Source organism: Rhinopithecus roxellana, chromosome 8 (assembly GCF_007565055.1).
Source record: "Rhinopithecus roxellana isolate Shanxi Qingling chromosome 8, ASM756505v1, whole genome shotgun sequence".
Lineage (NCBI taxonomy): Eukaryota > Metazoa > Chordata > Mammalia > Primates > Cercopithecidae > Rhinopithecus > Rhinopithecus roxellana.
This window is the reverse complement of record NC_044556.1, coordinates 7394990-7409287: the sequence shown is the minus strand read 5'-3', so window position 1 is coordinate 7409287 and position 14298 is coordinate 7394990. Positions and strand designations below refer to the sequence as shown.

Genomic DNA, 14298 nt, shown 5'->3' with positions numbered 1-14298 from the left:
GCCTCTAAGGGCGTGGCTAGAGCCCAGAACGAGGAAGAAGGTGGAGTTCCGAAGATCACTGACCAATGAAAGCGCAGGTCTTTGGGCCGGAAAAGGCGGGGCCGCGCGCCGGAGAAGGTGGTGCCACATTTCCATTGGGCTACCTGTCGTCGTCAGGGAAACGCAGCGTCTCCCCGCCAGGGAGGTGGAGGGGCGGGGCTTCCTGGGAGGTGGGGCTTCCGAGGCCGGCTCTGCTGGGACCGGGCGCTCGCGGTCAGCTGACCCGCCGCCATCTTGTCCGCCATTTGCAAGTGGCCCGGAGCAAGATCGCGGCACCTGCCGAGCGGGTTGCCACCTCTGCGGCGGTCTTTGGACCCCGCCGCCGCCCTGGCCTGGGAGCCTGCCCCGCCGCAGCGGCCGGCAGCGCAGCGCTCCGCGGGCGGCAGGCGCGGGCCCCAGGCCCCCTCACGGCGCCCAGCCGCGGGCCTCCTGGGGCAAAAGCCCGTGGGCCGCCGCGATGGCCCTCAAGATGGTGAAGGGCAGTATCGACCGCATGTTCGACAAGAATCTGCAGGACTTGGTCCGCGGCATCCGTAACCACAAGGAGGACGAGGTGAGCCCGGCACGCCAAGGGGCCGCTCGGCCTGGTCACCGCCCCAGCCCCAGGCCCAGCGCTGCTCACTGGGCCTGCTCGGCCCGTGCTCTTAGTTCGAGGTCCCGCTCTGGGCCCCGGCCCTGCCTGGCCTGGGCCTGGGGCGCCGCCCTCGTCTTCGGTCCCTCAGCCTCAGTTTACCCCCGAGGGGCGAAGGCCTTGGAGCAGCACATCTAAGGTCCCCGCTTCATCGGATCACCGCAGGGAAGCGCTGTTCGAAATGCAATGCCCTGAGCCCCGCCGATGCGTGCTCTTCCCCCGGACATTCAGTTTACTCGGTCAGAGGGAGATTCGGGCCGCCTCCCCCTTGGCTCGGGTGACCCTCCCAAGAGACTTGCGAGGTCCCTGAGCAGAGCTTCTCCAAACTGAGTGTGTTTCCGAATCACCGATTAAAAATGCAGGGGCCTGGGCCCCGCCCCCGGACCCTCCCTGGGAGACCGGGGCAGGGGGTCCTGGGCCGCCCCTGGAGAAACTCCTTCTTCCTTCTGGGTAGTGTAAATGCGTGTCCAGGTCGGTGCCTGGGGCCTGGCTCGGAACCGGGCAGGGGCTTGGGGCCTTGCTTCCAGTGCCCCGGTTCCCAGGAAGGCGGGGCTGCTGCTAGGAGGGAGGGAGGACAGCGGCATCCCAAGCCCGAGTGAGGTGGCAGCCTGGGGGAACCTGGAATGGGGAAGCTGACTTCAAGTAGGAACCTGAAAGCCAGCGCGAGGAAACGGTTTTCCAGAAGTAAAATTACAACTAATGGGGATCGTTTCCTTTCCGCTTCTCCCTTCCCCCAACCTGTGACCTAGATTGGAAAAGAATGGGCACAGTGGCCACCAAGCGTCTTGCTTCCTTGAAGGATACCCATGCAGCCCTTGGGCAGTGGGAGCCTTAGAAAGTGTCCTACCTGAGGGACTGCCTGCCTGCTTCCCTGCGTGGACAGCAAGGCCGGCCTGAAGGAAATCCGCCGTCTGATACCGCACCAGTCCCAGTACCAGAGGCTGTGTCCGGGACGAGGTGCCCAGGAGGGCAGGGAAGTGAAGGAGTTTGCTTGCAGGCTCCATGTCCCTCAGCCCATGTCCCTCTTCCTGGGAACCCGAGCTCTTGCCATATTGTTACACCTTTACACTTTTCTGGAAGTGGTGTGGCTTCGCCTGCCCCCACCTTAGTGAGGTCATTTTTGTTCTTTTCCACCCCCCTTACCTTTGGCCTCCTTGGTTTTCATCATCTCAGAAGCTCTCCAGAACTGCTTTGGTTACAATGTGTAACTAACTGGAGTAATGTTCAGATTCTTTCTGAGTTGAAAGCGTGGCTGATGGGCCTGGTTTTTACTGTACTGAGCGTGGTTCACCAGATTGGAAGTGTGGTTTCCTTCCCGAGAGGCCTTTTTCTGCACGGGCAGGATCTCCCAGTGCCCGTCCCTGTCCCCGTCAGCACGTGTCACTGAGCAGTGTGTTCTGGAATCCTGAGGATGGGCTGGGGGGGGGGGAGGCGGGTTTGTCCAGTGGAGGACCACACCTCTAGTCTGGGGCGTGGTTTTCAGGGGGATGTGCCTGTCTTCAGTGGGAAGCCCCTGAGCCTGGGTTTCTTCCTTTGGAATTGGTGTGAGTTGATAGCGCCTTCCCTACAAGCATGGGCCCCTTCAAGGGGGTATTGGTGGTGGAAACTTTTTTTTTTTTTTTTGGAGAGAGAGTTTTGCTTTTGTTGCCTAGGCCGGAGTGCAAAGGTGTGATCTTGGCTCACCACAGCCTTCGCCTCCCAGGTTCAAGCGATTCTCCTGCCCCAGCCTCCTGAGTAGCTGGGATTACAGGCATGCGCCACCACGCCCAGCTATTTTTTTTTTTTTTTAATTTTGTATCTTTAGTAGAGATGGGGTTTCACCACGTTGGTCAGGCTGGTCTTGAACTCCTGACTACAGGGGATCTGCCCGCCTCAGCCTCCCTAAGTGTTAGGATTACAGGTGTGAGCCACCGCACCCGGCTGGGAAAGATTTTTAAAACGGCGCAGCGCTGTCCTTGAAAGTCCCAGACTTCGGCCGCGCGCAGTGGCTCAAGCCTGTAATCCCAGCACTTTGGGAGGCCGAGATGGGCGGATCATGAGGTCAGGAGATCGAGACCATCCTGGCTAATACGGTGAAACCCCGTCTCTACTAAAAAATACAAAAAACTAGCCGGGCGACGAGGCGGGCGCCTGTAGTCCCAGCTACTCGGGAGACTGAGGCAGGAGAATGGTGTAAACCCGGGAGGCGGAGCTTGCAGTGAGCTGAGATCTGGCCACTGCACTCCAGCCTGGGCGGCAGAGCAAGACTCCGTCTCAAAAAAAAAAAAAAAAGAAAGTCCCAGACTTCCTCATGGGCCCTGCCATTGGCCAGTGGGTGATTTCAGGCAGGACGTGCAGTGTCTGGGGACCCTGGCTTTCTCACCAGAAGACCATTGTTGTGGCCCAGAGGGTTGTAGCTCAGGTGTTCATGTCTGATTCTGGATGTTGTCTGCAGCTGCTGGAGTCTCCTGATTGGAGAGCAGCAAATGGCTGTTCAATGACAGTTCTAGTCGTCCCCCCAGCACCCGCATTCACTCTAAAAAAGCAGCAACCCTGTAGACCGTATGTTGTGGGTTCTTCCCTCCCACCCACCGCACCCGGAATGAAGACTCTAGACAGTGTGTGTTTTCTGCAGCAGTATAGTTTCCAAAAAAAGTTTCCATTTCATAATAGATTTTCCCCTAAAACTTGAGCGTGGCATCATGGAAGCGAGGCTCAGCAATGACTTTGAAAGCGGAGTGGAAAGGCAGCGCGATGGAGTGGAGATGGCGTGAGGTTTGGGAGATCCAAGTCCAGGTGCTTGGCTGAGTGGCTGACTTCCTGGGGCGGCCCATGGAGAGCCCCCTGGTCTGTCTCCTTCTGTGTAAGTGGGGATGACAGTCACCTGCCTCCTTGCTGAATGATGCTGAGGATGCTGCAGTGAAACGCGGTTTCCTGGAAGCACCAGAGCGCTGAGGTTGTCTAGTTCACTGTTTTCCAGACCTCAGGCTGTGACCTCTTTGTGGGTTGTAAATTCGATTTAATGGGTTATGCTAGGTAAGAAAAAGGAAAAGAAACTAGAAAAGACCAGGGTGCAGGCACATACGGTAACTGTCCTGTCCGGAAACTTTGATTTCTGCATGTGATACTTGTGTGCACGTGTGAACCTATCGGGTTCCCATGCAAAACCCATTCAGATGAGTCCTTTTAAAAAGCATGAGAAGTAGTGGTCTCATTCGTACGTGTCTTGCTCCACTTGAGGGTGTCCTCAGTTTCTAAAGCTCGGTAGCACTGGCACAAAAGCCAAACGACTTTTAACACTTTATTCTCACAAGTCCTTTTCATAGTTTTGGAAACGTTTTCTCCATTTTGTTTTCTTGTTTTGAGACTAAGTCTCTCTCTGTCACCTGGCTGGAGTGCAGTGGCACCATCTCGGCTCACTGCAAACTTCACCTCCCAGGTTCGAGTGACTCAATCTCCTAAGTAGCTGGGACTGCAGATGCGCACCACCACACCCAGCTGATTTTTGTGTTTTTAGTAGAGATGATTGTTCACTATTTTGTCCAGGATGGTCTTGATCTCCTGACCTCGTGATCTGCCCACCTCGGCCTCCCAAAGTGCTGGGATTACAGGCGTGAGCCACCACGCCCAGCCCATTTTTTCTTTTTATTATTTTTTTGTTTTGTTTTGTTTTCTTTTTTTTTCCAAGACGGAGTCTCGCTGTGTTACCCAGGCTGGAGTACAGTGGCACAATCTTGGCTCACTGCAACTTCCACCTCCTGGGTTCAAGCAGTTCTCCCTGCCTCAGCCTCCCGAGCAGACTCCAACTCAAAAAAAAAAAAAGATATAAAGATATTCAATTTGAACTGAGTGTGTCTTCTCTTCTTTTAATACCATCAGTCATTCCCCTAGATCAGCGTCTGTCCCTCAGCACTGTGGATGCTGGGGCTGGATCATTCTCTGGGTAGTGCTGTTCTGGGCACTACAGGGTGCTGAGAAGCGTCCCTGCCCCCACCCACTCCATGCCGGGATCTCCTCTGGTCATGCTAGCCACAGGTGTCCCCAGATGAACGTGTCTCTTGGAGGTAGAATCAACCCCAGATTAAAGGCGCCTGAGCCCACTTGATGGTAAGAGAAGTCTGCCAGAATGCCTGAGTGCCTCCCTGTGGTCCGGGTGCCCTTGTCCCCCATGCTGTCACAGTGGTAGTGGACCAGAGGCTGTGGATTCTGGGTGTGCTTTCTTTTTTTTTCCCCTCTGAGCCTCTTTAATGGCAAAATATGCAATGCACAGGACATTGTACAGATTTTTTTTTTTTTTTTTTTTGAGATAGGGTCTTGCTCTGTTGCCAGGCTGGAATGCAGCGGCACGGTCTTGGCTCACTACAACCTCTGCCTCCTGGGTTCAAGTGATTTTCCTGCCTCAGCCTCCCAAGTAGCTGGGATTACAGGTGCCGCCTCCTGGGTTCAAGTGATTCTCCTGCGTCAGCCTCCCAAGTAGCTGGGATTACAGGTGCCCGCCACCACACCTGGCTAATTTTTGTATTTTTAGCAGAAACGGAGTTTCACCATATTGGCCAGGCTGGTGTCGAACTCCTGACCTCAAGTAATCCACCCGCCTTGGCCTCCCAAAGTGCTGGGATGACAGGCGTGAGCCACTGCGCCTGGCCTGTACAGCTAATTATTATGGTAATGATCCTGACTTCTGTGAGTTTAATTTCCTTGGCTTGCTTGTAGTTCTATCACTTAAATTGGTGTCCCCGAACCATAGGCGTGATTGCCTAAGGTGTGTGTGCTTTGCTGCCGGCATGGTGGGGAGCTGTCCTCGGTCCTTGCTGTGGGTGGCTGTGCTCTGTTGTTTACACACAGCTTCCCTTACACGGTCTCTGGTCAAACGCGTGGGTGGTTTCCGTGTGGGGTCGTTTTATGAATGGTCTCAAGCCGTGGAGGCATGCAGCTCGCCCAGCCCTCAGGACAGTGCTCCCCACAAAGCCGCTCCCAGCAGCAAGCATGAAAGCCGCAGCCTCGCCTCCTGCACCACCAGCAGGACTAGGGTGTTTGGGGAGTGCAGCCATAGTGTCAGCTGCTCTGATTATGAGTGCGGTTCACTCATTCATGGGTGTTTAACTGCTTGCGTTCTTCCTGAAGCTTTCTCTCCAGGGCTTGGGCCTCTGTCTGTTTTACTACTCTGCAGGGGTTTTCAAAAGGCAACCTCTGGGCAGAAGGCTTGATGTGTGTGTGGAGGTGGCTTCAAGGCCGAGGCATGTGGGTCCTGGAGGGGCGTGTGGGTGGGGGTGAGCTCTGCCCTCGTAACCAGCTTCTGGGTGATGCTCACTTGCGTTGTGCCTTGGAGAGCCAGGAAGACCAGAGGGCAGGAGTGGCGACACCAGACCTGGGTGTGCTCTGGCCCAGCCCTGGCACTGTGGACATCAGGCTGGATGGTTCTTGGGGTGGGGGTGTTAGGGCATTGCAGGGCACTGAGCAGCGTCCCCAGCCTCCACCCACTCCATGCCTAGATCTCTGCAAGTCGTGGCAACCACAGATGCCGCAGACATCGCCCAGTGTCCCCTGCGGGGACAGAGTCACCTGCTGGGAACCGCTGCCCTAGGGGTTCTCGGATTGGCTGGTGGCCGACTCGTCCGCATGGCAGTGAGACGGGCGGAAGGATGCAGGGTCCCGGGTGGCCTGGGCATCTGCCATGTGGCCCACTGTGTGCTGAGTGGTCTCTGATGCTCCTGTTAATCTGTGACCAGGGTCTGAGGACCCTCCTCCGCTCTGCCCAGGCCTCCAGCCATCAGGGAACTGCAGTCCGGGTGGAGCCTCACGTCCTTCCTGGCGTTCTGTCCTGTGATGCTGCTGAGCCAAGGTGGTTCCTTTCTTTGAACAGTTCTATCGAGATACAGTTTGCATGCCATAAAATCCGCCTGTTCTAGGGGTGAAATTCAGTAGATTTCAGTATATTTACAAATGTGCAGTGATTCAGCACAGTAAATTCAGAACAGAGAAACCTCATGCCCTGGCAACCACTGACCTGCTGTCTCTGTGGATTTGAGCCAGAAGGGTTTTGTTTGTTTGTTTGTTTTTGGAGACACAGTCTCCCTCTGTCGCCGAGGCTGGAGTGCAGTGGTGTGATCTTGGCTCACTGCAGTCTCTTCCTCCCAGGTTCAGGCAATTCTCCTGCCTCAGCCTCACGAGTAGCCAGGATTACAGGCATGCGCCACCACACCAGGCTAATTTTTGTATTTTTAGTGGAGACAGTGTTTCACTAAAAATTGGCCAGGGTGGTCTCGAACCCCTGACCTAAATTGATCTGTTCGGCCTCCCAAAGTTCTGGGATGACAGGTGTGAGCCACCATGCCCCGCCTGGACTCAGAGGGTTTTATTGGTGACTCTGCCACTCCACAGACATCCAGGCTGAGGTGAGGGGCCATGAGTTACAGGACTGAGCCCAGAGACGGGCTGGGGCTGGACTAGATGGGGCTGGCCGGGATCTGGTGCTGGATGGGGCTGTTTCTGGCCTCTGCCCTGTTGGGTGTTAGTGTGCTGCACCAGCCTCAGTCGTGGGAGTGGAGGTAGGTCCCGGTGTGGGGGCCTCGGTTCCATGCTGTCTCATGACCGCGGCTACTCTGCTCCTGGGTGCAGAAGGCATTGAGCCTGTCCACAACAAGAAGATATTCCAGGACAGCGTCCCGGGCTGTAGAAAGAGCAGCGCACTCTGCAGGATAAGCTCCTTTCATGCTGCTTCTGGGGTTCTGGGGTTCAGTGGCTTTTCTGTTCGAATTTGAAGTTAGGGTGATTGTGGATGGTTATTTACCCTGGGCAGGATGGAGCACTTCGCTGGCACGTCTCCTTTCCTGACCCGGTTACTGTTGGGACTTGGAATTCTTTTTTTTTTTTTTTTTTCTGAGACGGAGTTTCACTCTTGTCGCCCAGGCTGGAGTGCGATGGTGCGATTTCGGCTCATCACAACCTCCGCCTCCCGGGTGCAAGTGATTCTCCTGCCTCAGCCTCCCGAGTAGCTGGGATTACAGGCATGTGCCACCACGCCCGGCTAATTTTGTGTTTTTAGTGGAGATGGGGGTTTCTCTATGTTGGTCAGGCTGGTCTCGAAGTCCTGACCTCAGGCAATCCACCAGCCTCGACCTCCCACAGTGCTGGGATTGCAGGTGCAGCCCCGTGCCCGGCTGTGGCAGCATCTTCATGTATTTCTCTTTTTATTGTTTTTGAGGCAGTCTTGCTCTGTTGCCCAGGCTGGAGTACAGGGCTGCGATCACGGCCCACTACAGACTTGACTTCCTGGGGTTAATCAATCCTCTTACCTCAGCCTCGCGAGTAGCTGGGACTACACGATGTGCTACCACGCCCAGCTAATTTTTTATTTTTTGATTTTTTTGAGACAGGGCCTCAAAAACCTCGTCTCTACGCAAAAATACAAAAATTTGGCATGGCCGGGTGCAGTGGCTCACTCACACCTGTAATCCCAGCACTTTGGGAGGCTGAGGCCGACAGATCACGAAGTCGGGAGATCAAGACCATACTGACTTAACACAATGAAACCCCATCTCTACTAAAAATACAAAAAATTAGCCGGGCGAGGTGGTGGGCGCCTGTAGTCCCAGCTACTGGGGAGGCTGAGGCAGGAGAATGGCGTGAACCTGGGATACGGAGCTTGCTGTGAGCTGAGATCGAGCCACTACACTCCAGCCTGGGCGACAGAGTGACACTCCGTCTCCAAAAAAAAAAAAAGAAAAAAGAGGCCGGGCGTGGTGGCTCACTCCTGTAGTCCCCGCACTTTGGGAGGCCTTGGCCGAAGCAGGCGGATCGCCTGAGGTCAGGAGTTTGAGACCAGCCTGGCCAACATGGAGAAACCCTGTCTCTACTAAAAATGTAAAATTAGCCTGGCGTGGTGGCACATGCCTGTAATCCCAGCTACTTGGGAGGCTGAGGCAGGAGAACCATGCTCGAGCCCGGGAGGTGGAGGTTGCGGTGAGCCAAGATCGCACCATTGCACTGCAGCCTGGGCAACAAGAGCGAAACGGTTTGAAATAAGAAAAGAAAAAACCCCTCAGAGCCCCCAGTGGGGTGAAGGGGGCCGGGCTTTGCTCTCATGAGCTGGGTGAGCTCCCAGGCCCTCAGCCTGCATGCAGCTCAGCAGCCCGGCGTCCCTCAGCCTTGCAGCCACGTGGAAAGCACCGTGGGATGTGTCGAGGGGTCTTTGAACTGGACAACACCTGAGAATCAGTTGCTGAGGTTGTGACCAGGCGGCCTCCGTGGTCTCAAGATGCTGACTTCATTCATTGGAGGCGAAGGACTGAGAATTAGAACTTTAAAACTAGAAAAAGTGCCAGCCAGGTGTGGTGGCTCACACCTGTAATCCCAGCACTGTGGGAGGCCAAGGTAAGGGGATTACTTGAGGTCAGGAGTTCAAGGCCAGCCTGGCCAACATGGCAAAACCCCGTCTCTACTAAAAATATAGAAATTAGCCTGGCGTGGTAGTACATGCCTGTAACCTCAGCTACTGGGAAGGCTAAGGCAGGAGAATTGCTTGAACCTGGGGGGCGGAGGTTGCAGTGAGCTGAGATCACACCACTGCACTCCAGCATGGGCGACGAGCAAAACTCCGTCTCAAAAATATGTATATATATGTGTGTATATATATGTAATTTAAAAACTTAGCTTAATATGGGGGCATGCACCTGTAGTCCCAGCTGCTTGGGAGGCTGAGGCGGGAGAATCTCTTGAGCCTGGGAGGTTGAGACTGCAGTTAGCCGTGATTAGGCCTCTGCACTTTAGCCTGTGCAATAGAGGAAGACCCTGTCTCAATAAAAGAAAAAAAAAAAAAGCCGGGCGTGGTGGCTCACGCCGGTAACCCCAGCACTTTGGGAGGCCGAGACAGGCAGATCATGAGGTTAACAGATCGAGACCATCCTGGCCAACATGGTGAAACCCTGTCTCTGCTAAAAATGCAAAAATTAGCTGGGCGTGGTGGTGCATGCCTGTGATCCCAGCCACTCGGGAGGCTGAAGCAGGAGAATCACTTGAAACGAGACGCAGAGGTTGCAGTGAGCCAAGATCACGCCACTGCACTCCAGTCTGGTGACAGAGGAAGGCTCGATTAAAAAAAAAAAAAGTACCCCAGGGAATTCTCCTGTGTATCTAGGGTTTAAATGGCCTGTGTTACTGTAGTCCTGAGGAGTTAGTGTATAAAGGAAATATGCATCCTGTGTTCCAAATTACATCCTAGAATTAAGTAGATGCTGAAACCAGCATCAGTGTTTTAGCGTCTCACTTGTTGTGTGGTGAAGTGTGAATTTGGTGTGGAACTAGCTGAGGTATTTGAGAAATTTCACATGTTGTTCCTCTAATTTCCCTTTGTTTTTATAGAAAGTATCATGTATAACCACATTATACCTTCAAATAATTTTTTTTTTTTTTTTTGAGACAGAGTCTTGCTCTGTCACCCAGGCTGGAGTGCAGTGACACTCAAGCCTGGGTGTCACTGGAGTGCAGTGACACTCAAGCTCACTGCAAGCTCCGCCTCCTGGGATCACGCCATTCTCCTGCCTCAGCCTCCAAAGTAACTGGGACTACGGGCACCTGCCACCACGCCCGGCTAATTTGTTTTTAATATTTTTAGTAGAGACAGGGTTTCACCGTGTTAGCCAGGATGGTCTCAATCTCCTGACCTCGTGATCCACTCGCCTCGGCCTCCCAAAGTGCTGGGATTACAGGCGTGAGCCACCGCGCCCGGCTACCTTCAAATAATTTAAATCTATGTTTATAATATAATCTTCTGGGTCTGGATCATGTCTCCATACCCCAACTGATAAATTATTTTCTTCAAGCCGGGCACGATGGGTCACACCTGTTATCCCAGCACTTTGGGAGGCTGAGGTGAGCAGATCATCTGAGGTCAGGAGTTCAAGACCAGCCTGACCAACGTGGTGAAACCCCCATCTCTACCAAAAATACAAAAATTAACTGGGCGTGCTGGTGTGCCCCTGTAATCCTAGCTACTCAGGAGGCTAAGGCAGGAGAATCACTTGAACCCGGGAGGCGGAGGTTGCAGTGAGCCGAGATCGTTCCACTGCACTCCAGCCTGCATCAGAGCGAGACTCCGTCTGGAAAAAAAAAAAAAAAAAAAAAAAAAGATGTTTGTTTGTGTGAGGCTTGGTCTGAGAGGAGCTACTTGGACTTGATGAGCAGTTAAAAAGCCAGGAAGGAGTCCCAGGGTTGCGACCAACTGCCGAGTTTCTAGAAGGCTGACTAGTGGCTGGGCGTGGTGACGACCCCTGTGGTCCCAGTGCTTTGAGAGGCTGGGTAGGGGAATCACTGGAGTCTGGGGTGTGGAGGCTGCAGTGAGCGGTGATCTCACCACTGCACTCCAGCCTGGGTGACAGCGTGGGACCCTGTCTCAAAAAAAATCAATAAAATCAAGCAAGTTGACTGGTGCAGACGTTGTGTGTATCCATTCATCAGCCGTGAGCGTGGGGGCCGTTCCTGTTTCAAGCCGCCATAAATGGTGCTACCATGTGCGTTCGTGTGCTTGTTTTTGTTTGGACACCTGCTTTCCATCCCCTTGGGTGCACGCCCAGCAGTGGAATTGCCGGGGCAGTAGCTCCACATGGAACGGTGGAAGAACCCCAGGCTGGTTTCCACGGCAGCCACGCTGGGTGACATCCCACCCCCTTGCCCTCGTGAGGGCCTGACCTCTCCACGCCTGTGATGGTCCTTTTGTTCCCAGGCTGGTTCCCACGGCAGCCACGCTGGGTGACATCCCACCCCCTTGCCCTCGTGAGGGTCTGACCTCTCCACACTGTGATGGTCCTTTTGTTCCCAGGCTGGTTCCCACGGCAGCCATGCTGGGTGACATCCCACCCCCTTGCCCTCGTGAGGGTCTGACCTCTCCACGCTGTGATGGTCCTTTTGTTCCCAGGCTGGTTTCCACGGCAGCCACGCTGGGTGACATCCCACCCCCTTGCCCTCGTGAGGGCCTGACCTCTCCACGCCTGTGATGGTCCTTTTGTTCCCAGGCTGGTTCCCACGGCAGCCACGCTGGGTGACATCCCACCCCCTTGCCCTCGTGAGGGTCTGACCTCTCCACGCCTGTGATGGTCCTTTTGTTCCCGGGCTGGTTCCCACGGCAGCCACGCTGGGTGACATCCCACCCCCTTGCCCTCGTGAGGGTCTGACCTCTCCACGCCTGTGATGGTCCTTTTGTTCCCAGGCTGGTTCCCACGGCAGCCACGCTGGGTGACATCCCACCCCCTTGCCCTTGTGAGGGCCTGACCTCTCCATGCCTGTGATGGTCCGTTTGTTCCCAGGCTGGTTTCCACGGCAGCCACGCTGGGTGACATCCCACCCCCTTGCCCTCGTGAGGGTCTGACCTCTCCACTCTGTGATGGTCCTTTTGTTCCCAGGCTGGTTTCCACGGCAGCCACGCTGGGTGACATCCCACCCCCTTGCCCTCGTGAGGGCCTGACCTCTCCACGCCTGTGATGGTCTTTTTGTTCTTTCCCTTATAAATCCACAGTCCTGACCCTTTGAGCAGGAGGAGCGAGTTACCCTTGCTCTGGGGATGGGAGCACAGTCCTGGGGCGAGGTGTAGTAATTTGAAGCCCGTCTGGAGGATCGGGTGACACTTGTTCCGTTGTACAGAGTTGGATCGTAAAACATTCAGGAAAATACTATGTGTCTGTGCTCCCCCCAGCCCCCCACTCCCCAACAGCTGTGGCTCCTTCCCCGCCCGGTGCAGCTGGCAGCCGAGCTTGGGGTGTGGTCCTGGGTGACACATGAGTGGTGGGTATTCCTGGGGCTGTTTCGAGGCCAGCTACAGTGGGACTGGGGACAGAAGTGCGATGGGGTGGGTTTGCTATCCTTGCCTTTGGTGGGAACAGCAGGAGGAATGTTGCATCCCGAAGTAGGGGCCGGCAGGATGGGGCCCAGGCAGCCGTCACTCCTGATCTGTTGTCGGATGATGGAGAGAGGGCTCCTGTGCTTTAGGAGGGCTTGTCGTGGGGGCCTCATCATCCACGGAGGGAGGTGCTCCAAGCCTCTGCTGCTCCCTCCTCTCTCTCCTCCCAGGTGGGGTGGGTTGTCTCTGGGGCCAGCATGGCGTCAACCCGGCTTGTCTCTGGTGCCATCCATGTTGAGCGGCTCATGCCTGCCTGTCTCTTGGGAACCTTGTCTGCCATTTGGACCTCGTACCTGAGTTCGATTGGGTCAGAACTATCCTTAAGGGTGTTCTGGAGACACACACATTTAGTGAGCAGGCCCAGGGGGATCCAGACACATCCTCCCAAAACCTGAGCACAGTGTTCACAGCAGCGAGAGTCACACTGGCCAAAGGTGGGAAGGCCCCACACGTTCGTCCACCAAGGAGTAGGCAAACAGCGGGGCACGTGTAGGGGAATGCTGTGTGCCACCACCACGGCCAAGTTCCAAAACATTCTCAGCCTAGAAAGAATGTGAATCCTCCCCGTCTCCTTCCCCAGCCTCTGGCACCCACAAATCACCTTTCTGTCTCTGGATTGGCCTCTTCTGGGCATTTCATAGAAGTGGATCACACGGTGTGCTCTCTTATGGCTGTCTGGCTTCTTTCTTTCTTTTTCTTTTTGAGGCAGAGTCTGGCTCTCTCACCTAGGCTGGAATGCAGTGGTGTCATCACAACCTCCGCCTCCTGGGTTTAAATGATTCTCCTGCCTCAGCCTCCCGAGTAGCTGGGATTACAGGTGTGCGCCACCACGCCCAGCTAATTTTTGTATTTTTTGTAGAGATGGGATTGCACCATGTTGGCCAGGATGATTCGAACTCCTGACCTCGCAGTCTGCCCACCTCGGACTCCCAAAGTGCTGGGATGACAGGCGTGAGCCACCGCTCCTGGCCTGGAATCAGTATTCCAACCATCTTAGCTAGATGTTTGTAATGTCTATGTTTATCCTCCATTATAGGCAAAATACATCTCTCAGTGCATCGATGAGATCAAGCAGGAGCTGAAGCAGGACAACATCGCGGTGAAGGCAAACGCGGTCTGCAAGCTGACGTATGTAAGTGTCTCCCGGTGGCCCGCGCCCACCACTGTCGGGCTGCTTCACTCTCAGCGCGTGTCCCCCTGTTCATCAGCCTGTCTGTCCACCTGTCAGTCATTGGCGCCGCCCGCTGTCGGTGAGGTACTCAGGGCCAACCCAGAGTCCTGGAGCGGAGAGCCGTGATTGTCACATGACTGGCAAACAGGCCAGAGGGCGGCAACCCACAGGCCCTGGTGGTAGCCCCGAGGGAGCCCCATGGGGTCCTCTTCTGGGTGGGGTTCACTAGGGACGCCCCTTGCCTGCAGTCTCGGCTCCCACCACAGGTTGCGCCAGGACGCCTAGTGGGGAGAGCTGGGGCCCTGGACCTTCCTGGGCTGGCTCCCTTCCTGGCTGCAGTTCCAGGTCAGTGCGTGAGCTGGGGACAGGCACTCCTCCCTCTGGCCTGTTTTCCCGTAGGAGGTAGCGAGACGAAGGGCTTGTGCGGGGTCCCGCATGCTGCTGCTCGTCTCGTAACTATTTCAAGGAGCCGATTCGCCAAGGGGTGGTAGTTAGTACCCATAAGTGCCAGTTAGCCAATTGCAGACATTGTGCCTCTTTATAGTGCCTGTCATTAACCTGTCTCTGTAGCTTTTAAACGTCACAGTC

General features: G+C 55.2%; 1 protein-coding gene across 2 annotated transcripts in view; it reads left to right on the top strand.

Annotated features, from left to right (window-relative positions):
• Positions 1-210: 210 nt before the first annotated feature.
• AP3D1 (adaptor related protein complex 3 subunit delta 1) overlaps positions 211-14298 on the top strand; it is a 49874-nt gene continuing 35786 nt past the window's right edge. For both annotated transcript variants that reach the window (XM_030935653.1, XM_030935652.1), the window contains exons 1-2: positions 211-592; positions 13576-13671. In XM_030935653.1, the coding sequence (XP_030791513.1) occupies positions 497-592; positions 13576-13671 (192 nt within the window). In that variant the 5' untranslated portion in view covers positions 211-496. The remainder of the gene's footprint in view (positions 593-13575; positions 13672-14298) is intronic.